This window comes from Ahaetulla prasina, chromosome 1 (assembly GCF_028640845.1).
Source record: "Ahaetulla prasina isolate Xishuangbanna chromosome 1, ASM2864084v1, whole genome shotgun sequence".
Taxonomy (NCBI): Eukaryota; Metazoa; Chordata; class Lepidosauria; order Squamata; family Colubridae; genus Ahaetulla; species Ahaetulla prasina.
Genome location: NC_080539.1, coordinates 301,123,922 through 301,146,015, shown reverse-complemented (window position 1 = coordinate 301,146,015; position 22,094 = coordinate 301,123,922). Strand labels below are relative to the sequence as shown.

The following is a 22,094-nucleotide window of genomic DNA, read 5'->3' as shown; positions in this document are numbered from 1 at the left end:
GTTTGGAATATAGCAATGAGCTGTTAGTGGTGTCAAGTTCAATAAAATCTATTAACACCATCTGCATCACCAAATTCGTAATCATGAATTTTCCTACCAAAGCATAGTTTTTTATTTTTATTTTTTTGCAGTGAAGCTTTGTGATGATATTCTTTTGCTTTTGAATCATAATATGGACCCATGGTTTGTTGGTTGCTATGATGCTTTGAAGAAATTTCTTGCTGTTCTTCTCATAGTACAACAACAATTGCTGACAAATTTCAATTCTTCAAGTTTTCACTTCTACCATCAGAATGCAAGGAACCCATCTCCCAATACTGAAGGACTCAATAATGTGACTCATATTCCTGTGAAATTCCAAGCTTGACAGCAATTTCCTTTTAGCTCTTCTTTATCAGTTCATCAATCTTTCTCATGTGAAACTTGGTGGTTGCTGTAACAGTTGTCTTTATTCACACAAATCAGCTCTTTCCAGCTTGGCCCAAATGTTAGTAATCACATGGCTGTGTTAGTAAACACAGCCATCACCATAAACTACCTGGATTCAATTGTGAATTAAACTGGTCGGATTCCTTGAGCAATTAAAACTTCCATCTCATAGTGGATTGCTTAAAACATATTGAGGAATACTTATTACAAGCTTTCATTTCATGAACAATACTAACACATTCATAAGTTTTCCCCTCAATAACCCTTCAAGTGAAAGAAAGAGCTTCCAGTGAATCAGTGCTGCCATCTATTGGTCATGTACAACATTGGAGACATTGCTTTTCATTCAATGCTGGTACTTTTTTTTTTTTACTAATCTAGTTGAAGGGAAATAATTGCTGGGTTTAAAAAAACAAAACTACAAATGATATGCTGATGTGTAGGCTCATCTTGTTTACAAATTATGGTTCCAAGCCCAATCGTGATTGATAACCTTTTACTAGAAATTAGGTAGAGTTATTTGACAATCAAATTCCTGTTAAATCTTTCTAAGATTTTTGAATTCAGAGTTTGAATACAATTTAATGAAAACATTGGTACTGATACTCAGTATTCTAACCTGGAGTTTTCTTTGTAGAAACATCCTGATAATGCCATTTTATTTTCAGTAAAAGTGAATTGAACACTTGATTTAATGGCACTGGGTTTAGGAGATTTTGGGTGCAGTAGTCAATTTTTCATTTGGCATTACCCACAATTTAACAAAGCCTGTTATTTATGAAGCAAACTGGGCAAGCAATGTAATTTTATATCATTTGTGTCACTTTGTATACTTAGACAATTGATAGCTATTTGTATCTGTAATTTGTGTCAGTTTACAAAATTTTACAGAGTTTACAGAGATTATAAAGGTAAAGATATCTCCTTTTCAATTGTGTCCAACTCTAGGGTGCTGGTGCTCATCTGTTTCTTAGCCAAGGGAGCCAGAATTGTCCAAAGACAATTGCATGGTCATGTGGCCAGCATGATTATATATGAGGCACATGGAACACTATTATATTCCCATTGAGGTTTTTACCTATTTATCTACTTGCATTTACATGATTGGCAATCGTGCCAATCGTGATCAAGCTCATGATCTAATCTCCCACACTGGAATAGAATGGGCACCATCGGTTGGCAGGAGCTGGGGTAAGTAATGGGAGCTCACCCCATCATGTGGCACTTGGATCTCAAACCTGGGCTGTCAGCTTTCCAGCTGATGAGTTCAGCATCTTTAACCGCTAAGCCATCATGCTCCTCTACAGAGATATAAAAAATCAATTATGAAAGTAATGGAATTTTGGATTCCCAACATGGTCTGTTAAATTGAGGTTTTTCTGTATAAACATTAACTGAAAGTTTGTCTCCTCTTTTTGCTTAGAGTTAAGGAAGGTACAATATATTTTGTAAAGCACAAGATATCCAAGTTGCTTCTGGTTTGGCCCCAAAATGTATTACAATGAGAGGAAAAACGTAATATCATGCTCAATAATGTTTTTCAAATATAGTTAAGTTTATGATTATGGTTAGATTTTATGAGATTTAACTATTAAACTGTAAATATTTATTTAATTGTAAATATTAAATAACTATATGAAATATAGTTAAGTTTATGAATATGGTTAGATTTTATGAGATTTGGAATATAATAGAAATAGTGTAATTGTAGGGGGAGAATGATCAAGCTCATGATCTGATCTCCCACTCTGAAACAGAATAAGTAACACAGAATTCAGTCCTGCTGTTGGGAAGCATCATTGATCCATTTGGATAGATTTCATCAGCAGTTGCAGATACACAGCTGTACCTCAGGATAAGACAGACAAGTATGCTGCTTTAACCTGCTGTCTGGAGGTTGCCAGGGGCAGAAAATTTATTTTGTCATTGTTTCAATTTCTTTTGGTGGACATAATCATTGGATATAATATATTAGAATAGAATAGAATAGAATAGAATAGAATAGAATAGAATAGAATAGAATAGAATAGAATAGAATAGAATAGAATAGAATTTTTATAGAATAGAATTTTTATTGGCCAAGTGTGATTGGACACACAAGGAATTTGTCTTGGTGCATATGCTCTCAGTGTACATAAAAGAAAAGATACGTTCATCAAGGTACAACATTTACAACACAATTGATGGTCAATATATCAATATAAATCATAAGGATTGCCAGCAACAAGTTATAGTCATACAGTCATAAGTGGAAAGAGATTGGTGATGGGTACTATGAGACGATTAATAGTAGTGCAGATTCAGTAAATAGTCTGACAGTGCTGATGGAATTATTTGTTTAGCAGAGTGATGGCCTTCGGGAAAAAACTGTTCTTGTGTCTAGTTGTTCTGTTGTGCAGTGCTCTATAGTGTCGTTTTGAGGGTAGGAGTTGAAACAGTTTATGTCCAGGATGTGAGGGATCTATAAATATTTTCACGGCCCTCTTCTTGATTCGTGCAGTATACAGGTCCTCAATGGAAGGCAGGTTGGTAGCAATTATTTTTTCTGCAGTTCTAATTATCCTCTGAAGTCTGTGTTTTTCTTGTTGGGTTGCAGAACCGAACCAGACAGTTATAGAGGTGCAAATGACAGACTCAATAATTCCTCTGTAGAACTGAATCAGCAGCTCCTGATTATAGAAGCCAGCATGAATTAAAATCAAAATATACTGTTAATATATTGAATGATATGATTACATTCTACCACTAATAGAATAGTTTTTATAAAATGAATGGGAAAGCTCTAACTATTTGCACTTAGAATAAAAGATGACTTATAAAATTTTCCAACATAATTACTGTGTTGCACACAGGCTAAACTACAATGTAGTTAATTGCTAGCTCAGTGTGTTAAGCAAAGCCAGGAAGAATAGTTATTTTTTTATCAATCTGTGTGTCAATACTTGGGAGTTAATCCAGTAAACAATGGATTAATAAATCATGGATTAAGCTGCAATACCTGTATGTTGGAAACAAGTGCAGTTTTCTTTCAGGAATAGTTTAATTAGATATCCATTTATTTAAATATTAAATTAATAAACTGATTTAATTGGCTGAGATTTATTTAATCTAAATAAACCTCAACAGTTATTACATCCATAGCTGAATGGGACTTGGGTTTGCAATTCCATTTTGTTTCTCTGGTTTTGTCACCCATTGTTGCATTCACCCACTGTTTATTGATTCTTCCAGATTAGTACAATTAATCATGAAGATCAATAGGATTAAAATAAAAAGCTAATATGAGCCTGAATTTTCATTTAGTGTCATGCAAGCAGAATCGCTCACTGTTTTTCTCTCTACAATGTGAGTCATTTAACTCACAGGAATTTAAAGTTCTTTGTGTTGTTCTAAATCAAATTATGGCTTGTGCTGGTGAATAGCTTGCCCATTTAGTTCAAAACTCAGTTGAAAGTGGCTGCTTCATTCCACATGCTAAGCCATGGGATCTTAATGATGATTTATTGATCAACATGAACGTGGTTGGTTTGTTCAACATGAAAGGCAGGGGTGGAATCCAATTTTTTTTACTACCGGTTCTGTGGGTGTGGCTTGGTGGGTGTGGCAGGGGAAGGATGCTGCCAAATCTCCATTCCCACCTCACTCCAGGGGAAGGATACTGCAAAATCCCCAATCCCTCCCCACTCCTGGGGGAAGGATATTGTGAAATCTCCATTCCCACCCCACTCTGGAGCCAGCCAGAGGTGGTATTTGCTGCTTCTTCAAACTACTCAAAATTTCCGCTACCGGTTCTCCAGAACCTGTCAGAACCTGCTGGATTTCACCCCTGATGAAAGGTATCCCATAATTTACAAAGTATGATAACTCACAAGCTAACAATACACAGTTACCAAGTAGAAAAATAGTCCACTGAGATGATCTGAACATTTCAGCCATTATTTTCCTATTTCAGGAAACAAATTGTTACAGTGGCTTGAAATGCCATGCTAGCATTAGCAAAGCAGCAATCTTCTTGTATTTAAGAATATTGAGATAGCTTGCTAGGAAAGCTATGCCAGGAGAACTCCGAAAACTGATTTGAACCAAAAACCACACTTTTATTAGGATCCATTTCTCTATTTACATTTATTACATACCTCACAATTTTTTTTCTAGGGCTGGTACATACACTTGAATTGCAACCAGAGAATAATAGTGACCGAGACTTTGCTTTCAAATTACGGCACTGTAAACTGGCCTTGGAAATACACTTGACAGGTGCTTTTATCGCATGTCAATATTTGGGTGGTCACCCGCAGCCGCAGCTCAATTTTGTGACTAGTTTCTTTCAAAGGCAGGTAGCTTCACCTGGTTGTCAGAAACAGGAAAGGGACAGAACAGTTCCGATAGAGCCAAAAGGCTGCTTTGAAAAAGAAAAGATGCTCATCGTGAGGACCTTTTTGCATGTCTAGCCGACACAACTGGCACTTCAGAATACTATACAACATAGTGGCATCGAAGAACCCCGTAATATTTAGTCAGGAGTAAGCGAAGACGCGCCCTTCAGAATAAGGAGGCCCGTCCGTGTCCCCCGCCCCCCCCCCGGGATCCGCGCCCATTCATTCGCAAGCAGCGAATTTGGCTGGCGCGCGCGCGAACTCGCGCCGAAGGCAAAAGGCAGCCTGCTCACCTAGCAACGACAGAACCTTGAGCTCCCGCAATGACGCTCCATCCGATCCAAGGGAACGTTGAGGGAGCCGCCCAATAGGAAAGATAACTTAAAGCGCGTGCGAGACAGCTGAGCAAAAAAAAAAAAAACCCCGAAAAAAAAAACCCAAAACGGGGCGGAGAGGCTTAAACGGGGAAGCAGGATGCCGTTAAGGCGCCGCCAATCTTCAATCAGGTAAGGGAGGAGATTGAAGGACTGCCGTATCAGCGAATGGGAGCCCAGGGATGGTCGAGGAGGCGGGGTTTTCCGGACGCTCCTCCTTCCTCCCCTCTTCCAAGCTTGCCCGGTCAATCAGGTGGCTTAGGATGTGCGGTCGGCGGCGCCGGCGGAGCGCGATGTGGCTGTGGAGGGGCTGCTGGGCGGTGTCTCTTCTCGGCGGAGGGCTGTGGTGCGGCTCCGGCCTCGGCGTTCCCTCCGGGGTTGATCGGGAGCCGGCAGCCGCATGAGCTATAGGCAGCTTTCGCAGCGGGCAGCCCTGCCCCCTAATGGAGGAGCCGTTCCGTCCTCCTCCCCCCCCTCTCCTCCTCCCGCGCAGCCCCCTTCAGCCGCCGCCGCCGCGGGGGGAGGCTGAAGGGGAGGGAGCGGCGGCGGCGGCGGCAGCGAGCCCCGCTTGGGGGAAGGCGGAAGCCGCGGCCTCAGGCGACAGCGCCGACGGGGCCGGCCTCTGGACAGCAGTCTTCGAGTACGAGGCGTGCGGCGAGGACGAGCTGAGCCTGCGTCCCGGCGACGTGGTGCAGGTGCTCTCCAGGGACGCGCAGGTATCCGGTGACGAAGGCTGGTGGACGGGCCAGATCGACCAGCGCGTCGGCATCTTCCCCAGCAACTACGTGACCAGCAGCGGGGGCGGCAGCAGCGGACGCCGCCTCCGCCTCCAGGAAGGGAGGAGGTCGGATCTCCAGGCTGCTAGTCCGGCCATCCAGTGTAAGAAAGGAGGGCGCGGGGTATGCGAGGTGGGTGGGTAATCGATTCAGGAAGACCCCCGCGATGTTAAACACCGGGCTGAATGTCATGTGGATGTTGGGGGGCTTCTGGGAAAGAGGCCGAATACCCCCCACACACACACTTTCAATGCATAAGCCCATACAGATGACCACTGGGAATATCCCCCCCTCCCCTTGCCAGTCAGCGCTACGACCCAGGGGAGGCTGTGTTTGCCATGGCTGAAGAAGTTTGCGGAGAGGGGTAAACTGGTCGTGAGTGTAGGCTTGCATGCTTGTCACTCCGGTAGGAACGGGACACCCTTGACTCGTGTCTTTGAAACTTCGTCCTGGGATGGCACTTCTCCCATCTTAATGAGACTGCAATAGACGCGATCTTGCTTACGTTTTGCAGAAGACAATCAGATACTTCCGGAGGGATCTAAGGAAGGGGTGTGGCTATATTGTATCCCATTGATGTTTATCACCGCCTCCCCTCCCCTCTCCTCCTCCCGCGCAGCCCCCTTCAGCCGCCGCCGCCGCCGGGGGAGGCTGAAGGGGAGGGAGCGGCGGCGGCGGCGGCAGCGAGCCCCGCTTGGGGGAAGGCGGAAGCCGCGGCCTCAGGCGACAGCGCCGACGGGGCCGGCCTCTGGACAGCAGTCTTCGAGTACGAGGCGTGCGGCGAGGACGAGCTGAGCCTGCGTCCCGGCGACGTGGTGCAGGTGCTCTCCAGGGACGCGCAGGTATCCGGTGACGAAGGCTGGTGGACGGGCCAGATCGACCAGCGCGTCGGCATCTTCCCCAGCAACTACGTGACCAGCAGCGGGGGCGGCAGCAGCGGACGCCGCCTCCGCCTTCAGGAAGGGAGGAGGTCGGATCTCCAGGCTGCTAGTCCGGCCATCCAGTGTAAGAAAGGAGGGCGCGGGGTATGCGGGGTGGGTGGGTAATTGATTCAGGAAGACCCCCGCGATGTTAAACACCGGGCTGAATGCCATGTGGATGTTGGGGGGGCTTCTGGGAAAGAGGCCGAATACCCCCCCACACACACACTTTCAATGCATAAACCCATACAGATGACCACTGGGAATATCCCCCCTCCCCTTGCCAGTCAGCGCTACGACCCAGGGGAGGCTGTGTTTGCCATGGCTGAAGAAGTTTGCGGAGAGGGGTAAACTGGTCGTGAGTGTAGGCTTGCATGCTTGTCACTCCGGTAGGAACGGGACACCCTTGACTCGTGTCTTTGAAACTTCGTCCTGGGATGGCACTTCTCCCATCTTAATGAGACTGCAATAGACGCGATCTTGCTTACGTTTTGCAGAAGACAATCAGATACTTCCGGAGGGATCTAAGGAAGGGGTGTGGCTATATTGTATCCCATTGATGTTTATCACCGCCTCCCCTCCCCCCCCATGCTCTTTCTTGATCCCAAAGCCAGTAAACTCGGAGAATTGTATATTCTTCCCCATCCTCTCGTTCTGTAGTTTAGATGAAACAATCTAATGCCCCACTGCTTCAAACTAGGTCATATAAATTCAGCCTAATTACGTTTTCCTGTATAACTTGCATCTCTGAAAACTGTGCACTCAAGAATAATAACCAGTGTTGCTGAGTATCAAGGGGTATATTAGTTTAATTAAGAATGATAACAGTGTACGAGTGTAATTGTGTCAGGAGAGAAACATTTTTCAAGAGTTTACTTTTATTTGTTAAATGGGTTGTTTTTTGAAGGGACCTTGGTACTATCTAAACTTGGTTGTTTTCTTGCAGATGTTTCATTACCCAAACTAGGTAACATCATCAGTGCTCTTGTAGGTCATTGTTTTCCTCCTTTGTAACGGTCCATGCTTTTTATGCCCAATGTGTTTTTCTTAAATCTCAATAATAACCTGGTTCAGTGCGCTTTTTTAGTGGCTGTTTAATAAAGGTAATTTGTTTTAAAGTCATTATGAAAGGTGTAATCTCAATTCTGGTACAAACTAGCAAGATGATTTTCCTGTGTTCATTAATTTGATTCAATGAGGACATTTCAGCAGTTCATACTGCAAAGATATAAAGCTCCCTGTGCTTGAGTGGTTTGTCCCAACTGTCAAAGCTTCTGTGATTTCCCCTTCTTTTTTCTGTGATCTTACTGCCTCAACACATGAACAGTTCAGTTTGTTTGCTCGCTCTGCTTAGAAACTTCAGAAGAAGACATTTATGTTTTTCATCAGGGTTTTTGTTCCAAGATGTTTTCTGTCAGGTTACTTTTGTAGCATTTCCTTGTAAACAAGTGGGCACAACTGAAATGTGTTAACACTGCAAAATTCAGTACAAAGCGTTAGCTTGTCTTGTATGGAATAGTCAATATTTTTGGATTACTGTTATACTTTATCGCCAAAATCAAAATATTTGAAAGAGAATGCTAGACTTGGCACTTTTCTTTCCTTTTCAAATTCTAATTTTGCAAATCATTTCATTCTTACAGCTTAAACATTTGCAAGAGAAAATAGAAATTAAAAATACAATATATGGGAAACTTATATCCACCTTAAAAGGAAATAGTAAATAATCTGAAACAGGAAACTACAGTAATTTTGACACTGCTGCCTTATTTTGGTTTTGAGATGCATCCTGTCCTAAAGAAAATAGCAATAAGCAAAGAAACATTTTCTTCCCTGGCCCTTTGCTTTTCTGTAGGAAAAACTGTGCATAGTGTTGCTTTGAGACCATGTAGTAATAGCATTATAATTGGCAATGTGTTAGGGGAAAAATAGAATCTTATATGCAGCATTTTCAATGATACAAAGCTATCCGTTTTCAGTTGTAGCTATTCAGTTCTTACATATGTAAAACTGACCTGGCTGCAATTGACAAAAGTTAAGTTACAGGATTTTTATTTACAAAGCATCCACCTCACATAGATGACTTTGGATGGCTTACAATAAAACAGATAAAAACAATAAAATGCATAATATAAAATAAAAAATAGAAGCTAGGTTTCATAAATAATGTCCCATATGTCTCTTTTTAGGTTATATTTAAACAATATTCTACACTGTCTGATGCAGTATAATCTTGTTGTTCTTTTCATACACAGAAATACAGTCAAAAGTCTACTCAGAAATAGGTATTTGGTGGCCAACTCTTTGTGATTACCCAAGGAAGTTACAGAACTTTAAATCTCTAACCTAGTAATATAATCAACAGAAAACAGTGTCAATAATCAAAGCTGGAGAATTTAGTTTAGCCATACAGAGATGATTTGGTATAAAGCCAGTTTTAGACTAAACGTTTATGCAGTTGCACTGAGTAGCCTTTGTCATTCATTCTTTTGCAAAGGTGCATTCTTTATATTGCCTTCTTTTAAACCAATATTGTATAGCTGAGACTACTATTGTACTGAAAGTAAAGTCTGTATGTTCCCAATGTATCTCTCTCTCTGTGTATATATAGTATATAATGCCCACACACAAACATGGTCTAAACAGAATTAAATTTGATAAATGATAAAACATCTTCATGATGTATATATCGAATACAATTTGAAGACTAAACTTTGAATTTACCTGCTTTTTGTTACATGAAAATATTTGTATGGGATATAGCTCTTCTCTTAACCTTCTTTAAAAAATCCTGTATAATTTATAAATTATGGTAATCATTAAAAGTTTTTTAGTCTACAAAAAGAATATGCTTCAGACTGCTGTTGGGAATTCGAGCAAACTTTTTATAACCAAAGGAGCTGTCCATTCAGCACCTATTAATTCAGAATCTCAATTTTCTGTTCATAAAATTTAAGTATCCTTATGTCCTATGATACAATACTAAAAACAACTGTAAATTAAATGAAAAATTTAAATGAAATGAAAAAATTCATTCCTTTTGATCACTTAATCAAGAATATGCAGGAAATTTGAGCATCCTTACGCTATTTAAATAGGGAATTCAGAACTATAACTTCTGCTGTTTCTTTTTTCTACTTTAAGTTAACTTTAAAGATCCTAACTTACTATTTCAGTTGCTAAAGATGTTTCTTAGTTCAATGTTTTTTAACATTAAATTCCCATACGACGATTTAGTCTTCTAATGTTTTTCAGAATTCTATTGTTTGCTTTTATTCATTGATATTTCAATAGTGATAGGTCTTCATTTGATAAACTGCATGTATTGTAGTAACTAATATGCTGCCCTTCTTTAAGAGCTGAATTCTGAGGGTTAATATTAATACAACCAGCATATTTCTTGACTGCTGGTTCCTTTACTGTAGATAGATGATTCTAAAGACAGAAGCTACGTATCACTTTTATATCTTCATTATCAGTTGTAAGTGAATTTATCTAATTCTCTTTTAAATTTGGCTAAATCATTCTCTGAGCTCAGCAAATTGGTTATCATGCTGCTTATCCAAGAATTCAGATTGGGGTGAACAAGATGAGTGTTGTTGGCCTTCAAAGGTGGTGTTTTTACCCCTTGTCATTGTAACAGCAGTTCAGTAAAAGTTATTGGGAAAATTATTGGCCAATTTTCCCAATATTTCATTGTCAAGGATATGATATAGGGCTTGTATGTTAATCATCTTAAATTGCATCCTAAATTATTTTTACTTTTCAAAATTGATCTTTTGCTTAAAATTGGTATTTTTCAATTCCAGCATGTCAATATAAAAGGAAACTTGTATGTGTTTCTCAGCAGCTATTTTTATGTTATTTATGTTTATATTTCATAACAGTTACTCTGTTTTTATCCTATTTTAATAGTTGGTCCCTCAAAGCCCTGTATATAAGACGGAGCTATATAAATCTAATTAAATAAATATATAATTGTACCTGCTTTTAGACTTTCTTGGAATTATTTGGAGCATAATTTGAACAGCAGTCTATAGTCTTTATTATTTGCATGTTTATAAAATTCCTATGGAAAATCAAGGATATATTCTTCTTGTGGTGGAATTACAGTATTAATTGTAGGATATCAGCCAGAAAAGTAGAACAACATACAAATATTATGATGCTATATCTCAAAACAAATGATGCCATAAGACATCTTCCTTATCACCAGTATGATGAACTTGCCCTTGTGTTTACATGTGTTTACATGTGTATTACATGGAAAACTGAGATCTCAGTTAGCAAACTTCTTCATTTCAACTTCATTGTCATCAGCATCCAATCATGCATCCCATCCTACATGGTGTAGCCTATCCTGGTGACTTTAACATATGAGTAAATTTGTGCAGAGAAAAATTATTCAGGTATCCAGACATTAACTAAACTATTTAGATTTCGAAGGTAAGAAGTGGCCCTTTGAATTTAAATTGGAAACAAACTGAAAACCAATGCAACTGATATGACTCTGTTGTGTTATGGCTGGGCTCTTGTTCAGAGATGTGCTGAAGTTTGTCAAGAATATACTCATAAGGAGTACAATACAGTTGTATAACCCAGACATGCAACTGTGACTTTAAAATGTAAGCTGCCTTGAGCCTTTGTAATAGGGAAAAGTAAAATATAAATAGACTGTTTTTAATACTGTTCCTTCACCTAACATTTCTTCCTCCTCCTAATTTCTGCACAAAACACTCCTGTGAGGTGGGTTGACCTAAGAAAGAGTGGCTGGCTCATCTGAAAGCTTTTAAAAAGTGTTTCATATTTCAATATGCTTCTTATATTGAAAGAGTAATAGTGAACTTTGATTATCTCTTTTAACTCAACAATATACTCCATGATTATACTCTATATAATATACTCTATACTCTATATACGCTATGTTCTTGTCCCAGCTTCTGCCAATCTAGCAGTTCAAAAGCAAGTAAAAAATGCAAGTAGAAAAATAGGGACCACCTTTAGTGGGAAGGTAACAGTGTTCTGGGCGCCTTTGGCATTTAGTCATGCCAAACACATGACCACGGAGACGTCTTCAGACAGTGCTGGCTCTTCAGCTTTGAAACAGAGATGAGCACTACCCCTCAGAGTCAGAACAACTAGCATATATGTGCAAGGGGAACCATTACCTTTACCTTATACTCTATGACACTGTTAAGAGGAAACTTAACAGTGGCATACAGTATATTGTTGTGTTAGCATAATTATTTAGGGTGAATGAAATACACATAAAGAATGAGTGTGAAATATGTTCATATCAGTATTTCTTATTTCAGAAAGTTTTCAGTGCAAACTTTGCACTGGAATGTATGATCAGTAGCAAAGGAAAAGTCCTGTTCTTTCCTGAAAATTGATTTTTTTTGTAGAATATTTTATAACAAAAAACATGTTTATTGAAGATAGATTAAAAAATGTTTAAGGTAACATTTAAAAAATAACCCAGCTATAAGGTATATTTGTAAATGTAATAGTAACTTTTAATTAAGGTATATCAATATACATTAATTGCAGAGTGAGGAGAGGAAAGATAATTGACCTGATCAGTTCTGCAGGTGGTATAAAAGTGCAGCCAAGAATGTGCTCCTCCCTCTCTCTCATTTAAAGCATCCTTCAAAATCAAAGAACTTAAGTAATAGAGAATTTGGAGAGAGGGAATACATCTGGAAAAGAAGAAGAGACTATGATGAATATAAATGCAAAGGTTGAAAGGAGAACTCAAAGGTACTTTTTCAAAAGGCAACTGGACTTTTTTTGTTTTTGCTTGAAGATGTTTTGCTTCTCATCCAAGAAGCTTCTTCAGTTGTGAATGAATGGTGAAGAATAGAAGGATTTATATTCCTTGCAGTCATCTGGTTGCTAGCAGAGTTTATGAGAGTTGTTGAGGCCAATTGGAGGTTCATCTGTGCCCTCAGGGTCACCTGAATAGTGCAAATGGGTATGGCATTTTCTTGGAACTGCTGAAAGAGCTGTGTTGTAAACAGGAGATAGGTAGTATCGTATACCTTCCCCTCTCTTGAGAGAGGGTTCTTCAGTCTTAATGTTGTAGATAGTCTCTTTGACCCCGCTTTCACACCAGCGGTCCTCTCTGTCCAGAATGTGAAATTTGCTGTCTTCAAAAGAGTGACTTTTACTTACTCTTTTGTCACTGCATTCACCCTTCTAAAGCAGGGGGACTAATTAAAACGACTCAGAAAAAATAGTATAAGTCCGTGATGGCGAACCTATCAGCAGCGCCCTCTCTGATGGCACACGAGCCATCACCCCAGTTTAGCTCCGCTGTGCATGTGTGCAAGTGTGCGTGTCTCCCGCTGGCCAGCTGGTCTTTAGGTCTCTGCTGTGCATGTGCAGGGGTGGGGCTCGTGAGGGGGGCACGGGCACATGCACAGGGGGGCAGGATGCATGCCCAGGGGCCGTGTGCGCATGCATGGGGGCAGAGTGCATGTATGGAGGGCTGCACATACATTGCATTTTGGGGACATGGGCGCGTGCGCACATTTGCATGCACACGTGCACTTTTAGCACTCAGTCTGGAAAAAGTTAGCCATCACTGGTATAAGCAATTGCTTCTTAATCCAGTTTTCCCTAAATTGTTTTCCCTAGTTGGGTGGATTTCAGTGCCCAGAATTACACAACCTGCATTGTCATTACTGAAAAGTCTGAGATTGAAGCCATAAATCTTAAGCCACTAACTAAAGATCCAGAAATTTGGCAAGAATGCATCTACCCTTTAAAATGAAATGTTTACCCATAATAAAACCTTCATTCTTCAGGCACAGTATTCCAGTCTTATTAGAACACGATGATATAAAACTGAGAAGTAATTTAAATTGTGATTTTTAATGATTAAAATATGTTTTCCTGAACAGTGATTCAGTTATATTTGATTTAAATTAAATCTGTCTTTTTAGACACAATCACAATATTGATTAAATATATTTTTTCTGAGTATTTCTAGCAGTGGTAAGGATGCAAAATGAGCTGACTCATGTTTCCGCTAGGTAAGTATTTCAGCAGTCCCTTTTCTTAAAAAGTCAAGGTTTAATCATGTCAGTAAATGAATGAGGCTGATAGCAATTACTGTCTTAAATAAGCTTTGTGGAATTTAGACGTTTTCATTTTGTATTCTAGTGCTGGAAATTGACTTCTCAGAGCTTATTCTGGAGGAAATTATTGGCATAGGAGGTTTTGGGAAAGTTTACCGCGCAATTTGGTTTGGAGAGGAAGTTGCTGTCAAGGCAGCTCGCTATGATCCAGATGAAGACCTCAGTGAAGCCATTGAGAATGTCCATCAAGAAGCCAAGCTCTTTGCTATGCTAAAACATCCCAACATAATTGCCCTTAAAGGTGTATGTCTAAAGGAACCGAACCTTTGTCTGATTATGGAGTTTGCCCGTGGAGGCTCATTAAATAGAGTGCTGTCTGGTAAAAGGATTCCACCAGACATTCTGGTTAACTGGGCTGTCCAGATTGCTGAAGGAATGAACTATCTGCATGAGGAAGCAATTGTTCCTATTATCCACCGGGATCTGAAGTCCAGCAATAGTAAGTGGAAATTTGGAATGAAATGCCAGTAACTTTCAGAAATATTGGGCATAAAATAGTATTTAAAAGTTGTGAGATCACTTATGTCATCACCAGATGGATAGCACTTGGAGAAACATTAGAAAACAAATTTCCAGGCCTATAAACCTGTGTATAGAAGTGATGAATAGAGAAAATCCACTCTAATCCTCTAAGGAACTGATTTAACAGAATAAAAAGAAAAGAAAACCAGAACCCCCCTCTTTTTTTTTCAGTTTAACACTTCCTCCTCTGTCTTGAATTTTTTCTGACTGAACTATTTCCTGTTGCTTTTGTTTATCACATTTACCAATTTGTTTGTAACACAAAGGGAAACCTTTAGCACTTAAGACAGACTAGAGGAAAATGAATTCTTCTTCCTTACTTGGATGTTATTGGCAATGACAAGAGTGATACACGAATGAAGGCAAATATATGTTCCCAGGATAATTATCACAGGATCCAATCTGGGTCGATCACTGGGACCAGAAGTTTAGTCTTCCAAGCTTTCGCACCGTGCTGGAGCCCATCCTCAGGGAACTTCTCTCTAATGGAATGTGACCGACAGGTGACCAACCCAGATTGGATCCTGTAAGAGTAATACAGGTTTTTTTCAGTGTCATGTATTTGGTCTATAGTAGATAGACTTATTTTTAATTTTTATACTTTTAACTTTGCAATCAAATTATTTCCGTAGAGTTGTGATCTTATTGAATTGAAATTCAATACAATTATGGTGTGCAATTATGGTACCCAATTATATCTTAAACTGGAGATATAAATAAGGCCATCAAGGGCCTCTGGTGGCTCAACAGGCTAATGCAGTCTGTTATTAACAACAGCTGCTTGCAATTACTGCAGGTTCAAGTCCCACCAGGCCCAAGGTTGACTCAGCCTTCCATCCTTTATAAGGTAGGTAAAATGAGGACCCAGATTGTTGGGGGCAATAAGTTGACTTTGTATATAATATACAAATGGATGAATACTATTGCTTGACATAGTGTAAGCCACCCTGAGTCTTCGGAGAAGGGCGGGATATAAATGCAAATAATAAAAAAAAAGGTGCCATCCCAGTGCTTGGAGGCTGACCAGGCTTGGACGAGTGGGCACCGTCTCTGACTTCTATCCTAGCAAGACTGAATGGCTGTGAGTGTTTGGGCACCCAAATTGGGAGGTTGACCTTAGATGGGAAAGTACTTTCCCCTTCAAGATTGCTTGCCCTCTGAGCATCTTCTTGGATTTACAGCTCTTGCACAAAGAGCAGCTGTCAGCTGTGGCCAGGAAGGCCTTTGCATACCTCCATTTGGTACTCCAAATACAGCCTTTCCTAGACTGGGCAGTGGGAGGGCTTTCAGATATTCACTGAATATTCACTCAGTTACCTTTTAGCTCAACTACTTTAATGTGCTCAACGTAGAGCTGTCCTTGAAGACCACCTGGAAGCATTAACTGCTCCAGAATGCGACATCATGAGCAGTAATGAGCACCCCCTCAGTATGCCCATGTACCACCTGTGCTTCACAAGTATGGTTGCCAGTTTACTTCCAGGTGCAATTCAATACACTAGTTGTTTCCTATAAAGCTCTACATGGCTTGGGGCCTGATAACATGAGGGACCATCTGTATCCCATAGCATCCTTCTAGACAATTTCATCCCACAGGATTGGCATACTCCAGGTTGTTTTGATTTTAAAATGTCACCTATCAGAATCCTGGAAGTGCGCTTTCTCTGTAGCAACACCTTTTCCCTGAAACAATTTGGTTGGCTGCACCTCATGTGGTTTAAAAAGGCATGAAGATCTGGCTGACCACTCAGGAGTTTATCAAGGGAGAGTAATATTCTCTGCTTCATCGTGCATGGAATTTTTTATGTTTCACTTATATTATTGCATTTCTTTGCTTGATCATTGTGAGTCGTTCAGAATCATTGCGAGTTGGATGGCATACAAGTGAATAAATTCTTACTGTATAACTTCATTTTGTGGTGTTATCAGAAAAATTACCTCAGTACTTGAGGCTAGGCTAATGTTGAATGGCAAGCCTGAAAACAGAGGAAGCTAAATCCATTGTTCTCATGAGATAATTGTAATTTATGTAGATAAAATCTTACAGGGAGTCCTTTAAAAAAAAATGAATTCAGTGTCTTATGAACTTGATTAAGTAATGTGATGGAATAAATGTGGGCAGGAATTTAAAAATAGAAATGAATCTTAAAACTAAATTAATCTTAAACATATTTTAGTTTACCAAAAATACTCAGACGAATTCTAGACCTTTAAAAACTTCTTTCATTTACATCAGAATGGGTATAGTTCAAGTTTATCTGTTGAGATAGTTTTGGAAAATCTAATATCAGAGATAAAAAAGTCACTCTTATCCTTCTTTTTTAAAAACTTATTACTATTTCACATGTGCAGTAGGTTTGAATTAATCCAATTAACAAAGTAACCAGGATTTCACACTTAGGAATTTATGACATAAAGCTAAAAATAAAACATTTTGGTCTATCTATAAAACACAAAATATCATGATAACATCTGGTGCCCTATTTCTAATTATAAAAGCCAGGAGTTCTAAAATCAAAATAAAGAGAAAAGGAGAAAAATGTCACATTTCATTCATACTTCAACATAAATTTAAAGTGAAATTACAGTGTTAATAATTACTCATGATTTATAAGATGTATGGATCATATTGATTCAAAATATTTCAGTTAAATCGAAGACTTTTTCAGCTTCAACTGATGGGTATCATGTATGTTGAACTAAAGCAAGAACATCATTTAAGGATCTGATTGTTTCTATCAGAAACTTAATAGTTCTATAGAAATAATTCTCTGTTAATCTATAATCCAGGAAATAGTTGCATAATTAGAACACACAGTAATCCCTGTTTGATTACTGTGATATTTGCCTGATTAAAACGCAAAAGGCAGGGATTCGTCTAAAAACATTTGAGCATATACCTATGCATCCTTTTTATATCAATTGACTGACACCATCGGGGCCAAATGTTGATTTAATTGCAGGAATTGTTTAGTTAGTGAAAAGAAGGATTAGGGGGTGACATGATAGCAGTGTTTCTATATTTGAGGGGCTCAAGGAAGAGGGGATCAGCCTATTTTCCAAAGCACCTGAAGGCTGAACAAAAAACGATGGAAACTAATCAAGGAGAGAACCAGCCTAGCAATAAGGAGAAGTTACCTGACAGTTAGAACAATTAATCAGTGGAACGACTTGCCTCCAGAAGTTGTAGGTGCTCCAACACTGGAAACTTTTAAAAAGAGACTGGACAGCCATTTGTCTGAAATAGTATAGGATTTCCTGCTTGAGCAGGGGGTTGGACTAGAAGATCTCCATGGTCCCTTCCAACTCTATTATTCTGCATTCTTAAAAGAGGGTCCCAGTTGTAGTATCCACTAGTGGAACAGCTTTACCCCAGATATTTAAATAGCTGTGATGTTATAGATCTTTTAAAAACAGTTGAAAGCAAAATTATTCCAACATGCTTTTGGTCTCGATAATCATAAAAAAAAATGTTGCTGTTGTGTTATTATTTTCTTTTTGTGTCTTTATAATCTTGTTTGCTAGCCAAGGTTCTTTGTGATTAGGACAAATGACAAATACAGGTAGTCCTCCTTTAGTGACCATTCATTTAGCAACCATTCAAAGTTATGACTGCTGAATAGTTGATTCTTATGATTGGTCCTCAAAATTCCAGCCATTCTGGAATTACTGTGGCCATATGATTGCCATATGGGTTATAGCATCCCATAGTTACATGATTGCTATTTGCAGCCTTCCTCAGTCACAAGTCATTCTGATCAGTCACTTCCACCATCTGCCATCTGACACAAGCCATCCCCAGGCCTGCCATGCTTATGCCTCCCCTCGTACCAGGCCTTAGCTGCCTCCTGGCCTGCTTGCAAGCCATCTGGACTCACTTAATAACCTGCAATCATCACGTAATAATAGCTACTTGGAGTGTCAGGATTGCTATCAGTAAGCAATGCTTTCATGTGACATTGTGCTTCACGTTCACCTTACCATCTTTAAGCAAGGGCTGCCTGTATTATGAAATGCATACATACTTACATATATATATATACACACATAGATGCATAAATATATATATTTAGGAATGCCAGTTAAAAACACCTTCTCCACTTGATTCTTCAACAATCTTATTATAAAATCTATTTAAAATATATTTGGAATTTTACTTACATAAACCTTCTCCACTCCGCTTTCTGTTGGAGCTATTCTTAAAATGGAATATGTCTCTGGTAAAACAACAATTTCACGTAGCTAATTCTTGCTCTTGCTTATCCAGAGAATCTAAACGTTTTACAAATATGATATAATTTTGGTCTAGAAAGTTAAAGAAGGAAATTTGAACAAATGAAATATATGAAGTGCTCCTTTTTTTTATAACACTCTGCGGATTTAGTCACTAAGTGAAATGCAATGTTTTACAAGTCAGCGTTAATCTCATAAAAAATAATTGATCCAGACTGACCTAAGATGAATATGACTTTGTACGGAAAGTAAATAGATTTAGATAGAAGAGTTTGGCTCTGTAGCTTTTGAAAACAAAGCGCAATACCTTTTCTTAATGATTTTTCAAAATTACATACATGTCTTTAAAGTTAATCTTGATAACTACGCCTAGCACATAAGGTTGACAAAAAGTTTGCAGCATTCAGTTGCTTTAGTATATATTATATGTTCTTTCATCTCTGCATCAACGTTTTTAAGTAAAACATAGATAGGTATAGATATATATATTCGTAGATTTTCACGGGTATAGGTACGTAGGTCTTGGCGTATTTGGGTCTTTTCCCATGTAAGGTTGAGAGCACTCCACACCTCCCCACCAGTATTTATAGAGAGACGGCAGCTCTGACCACGCTTTGCTCACACAAGCACGAAGCCATAAGCACCAGCCTGAAGATGACGAGTGAGACCTCGTTGAAACGTCACCAAGATACTCTGAACCTTACATGGGAAAATACCCAAATATGCCAAGACATACATAACACATACATATGTCTTCTGTGACCATAAGTTAACTCTTCTTCCCACCCCCTCACATTATGTTTTAGTATTGATCCTTGAAAAAGTGGAAAATGGAGACCTGAGCAACAAAAATTTGAAGATCACTGATTTTGGCTTGGCCAGAGAATGGCATAAGACTACGAAAATGAGTGCAGCTGGAACATATGCTTGGATGGCTCCTGAAGTTATCCGTTCATCTATGTTCTCTAAAGGCAGTGATGTGTGGAGGTATGTTTATTAACACTAAAACATTTTTATAAGTGATCACCATCTGTAATATTATATTCTTGCTGCACTGAACCCTCAATTGTTGATTTTCCAAACCTTATGTTAATGTTACGCATATCTGGTCTGGGTTATGTAATCTGCGTATTCATTTTGCAGACTTTATTCTAAATTTACATATATGAATTTGAAAATTCTTCAGCTTCTACTTCCTGTTGAACATGAACTGTAGACAAACCATCAACAATTGACTGTTCTGTTTTAAATGTATTAAAGCTTGCAATCAAATTATTGTAGTAAACATGACATTTCCAGTTTTCTAAATTATGCTTGGTTTATGTTGTAAAGTGGATTGCTGCATGAAAAAAAGCTTTTCTCACTACTTTTAACTGGCTGATCAATTGTAGAGGCACCATCCAGCATGTTTCCAAGAATATGCTGTATTCACAGATCTGCTTTTTTAATGGGACTCTGCCATCTCTCTCTTTAATTAAAACCTGTTAAGCATTCGTGAGAAATTTGATCTGGTATGCATTAGTGAAACCAGGCTGGACAACAAGGGGGATGCTTTTCATTGGAAGGTGCTAAGCCTGGTTTCTGGTACGATGTTAATTATAACATAATTATAAACATATTTTTAAATGTTATATTCATAATAGTGCTAACTGAAAACAACTCCATTCACTTATCCCCAATTAATTTTTTTCTGTGTGTACATTATCTTAATTGCATAAGAACACTTATTTTTATATATAAGAAAAGAGTGATTCCAGAATGTTGTGTTAGAGAAGGTATACTATAAGTTACTACATTAGTTATTAAACCTCTGTCTTGTATTCATAGTTATGGGGTATTGCTTTGGGAATTACTAACTGGGGAAGTACCATTTCGAGGAATTGATGGCCTAGCAGTAGCATACGGTGTTGCTATGAATAAACTTTCGCTTCCTATTCCTTCAACGTGCCCAGAACCTTTTGCCAGACTGATGGAAGGTAAGAATGCGTTGGAAAGCTGGATCTGTCAAAATGCTTTATCACATAAAGATAACTCTGAATATCTGCTGATTTTAATAACCAAGACCATAAACTACTTGTGCAGGTACTTGAGAAATAGGGAATAGGTCACTTTGCTCTTTCTAGAACAATTATGCTTCTGCTTGTATCTATGAATATATAATCTAGAATGATATGATAATTCTAAATCATATCATGGTTACGATATAGAATTACTGGTAGTCCTTGACTTACATTTGAGCCCAAAATTTCTGTAGCTAAGCAAGAAAGTGCTTAAGTGAGTTTTGCCCCATTTTACAACAATTGTTATGTGAACTTTTAACAGTTGTTAAGTGAAGTGTGTGATCATTAAGCGAATCAGGCTTCACACATTGACTTTGCTTGTTGGAAGCCTTCTTCTTAGAAAGTTACAAATAGTGATCATATGACCTTGGGGACAAGCCAGTTGCCAAGAGTCTGAATTTTGATCACGTGATCATGGGGATGCTTGCAACAGTCATAAGTATGAAAATTGGTCATAAGTCACTTTTTTCAGCTCCATTGTAACATCACATGATAATTAAACGGATGGTTGCAAGTTGAGGACTACCTGTATTGTGTAAATGAGAACCTTGGGTGGGAAGTGATAGCATCCATTAAACACTGTGGTAGAAACCTCTTTGAATTATATTTAATTCATCAGAAGAAATGTTTCAGGGTATATCATACTTGAAACATTTGGATTTATGAGATTTTCGGCATCAGTATGTGCTTTGAATTTGGCAGAAGTATATCTTTACTTACTAAGTAACAGAGAAGTCAGCTAAAGTAGAATTATGGGTGTAATTTTATGCACATACATATTGGATTAAGGTGCTTTGGACTAAGTAGAATTTAGGATATTAATTATAATACAAGGAAAAGGCAATACAGCAGATAAAATGTGAGTCTTTGGTAGCTGAATAAAATTATGATTTACTAAGCCTCTTTGAAATACTAGTGAGCAGACTTGCAAGATTTTGTTAATGAAGTCTTACAATAAAGTAGAATTAGTTCATCTAGTCCTATTTCCTGCCTGGATTATCTGGGAGGGCTGACATCAATCTTGCAAGTCTTGAAGGTACAAATTTCCTTCCAGCAGTTTTAATTGCTTGATCCATTAGGATGGATTCTTCCTAAATTCCTTTCCCTGACCATTAAGCCACTGGGGGCTCCTGCCTCTCTTATCTGATTGTTTCCTAGGCAGCATCTCCTCTCATTCCTCAAGGTCTCCCATACACACATTCCATTCCAGTAGACAGAACATAGCCTACAGCTACATAATAGGCACAGAAAGAAACTCCAAA

General features: G+C 38.8%; 1 protein-coding gene across 1 annotated transcript in view; it reads left to right on the top strand.

Moving 5' to 3' along the window:
* Positions 1-5,149: 5,149 nt before the first annotated feature.
* The window catches only part of MAP3K9 (mitogen-activated protein kinase kinase kinase 9), a 55,782-nt gene continuing 38,837 nt past the window's right edge, over positions 5,150-22,094 (top strand). Inside the window, exons 1-4 of the mRNA XM_058161935.1 lie at positions 5,150-6,058; positions 14,043-14,456; positions 19,579-19,759; positions 20,600-20,748. Coding sequence (XP_058017918.1) covers positions 5,623-6,058; positions 14,043-14,456; positions 19,579-19,759; positions 20,600-20,748 — 1,180 coding nt within the window. The 5' untranslated portion in view covers positions 5,150-5,622. The remainder of the gene's footprint in view (positions 6,059-14,042; positions 14,457-19,578; positions 19,760-20,599; positions 20,749-22,094) is intronic.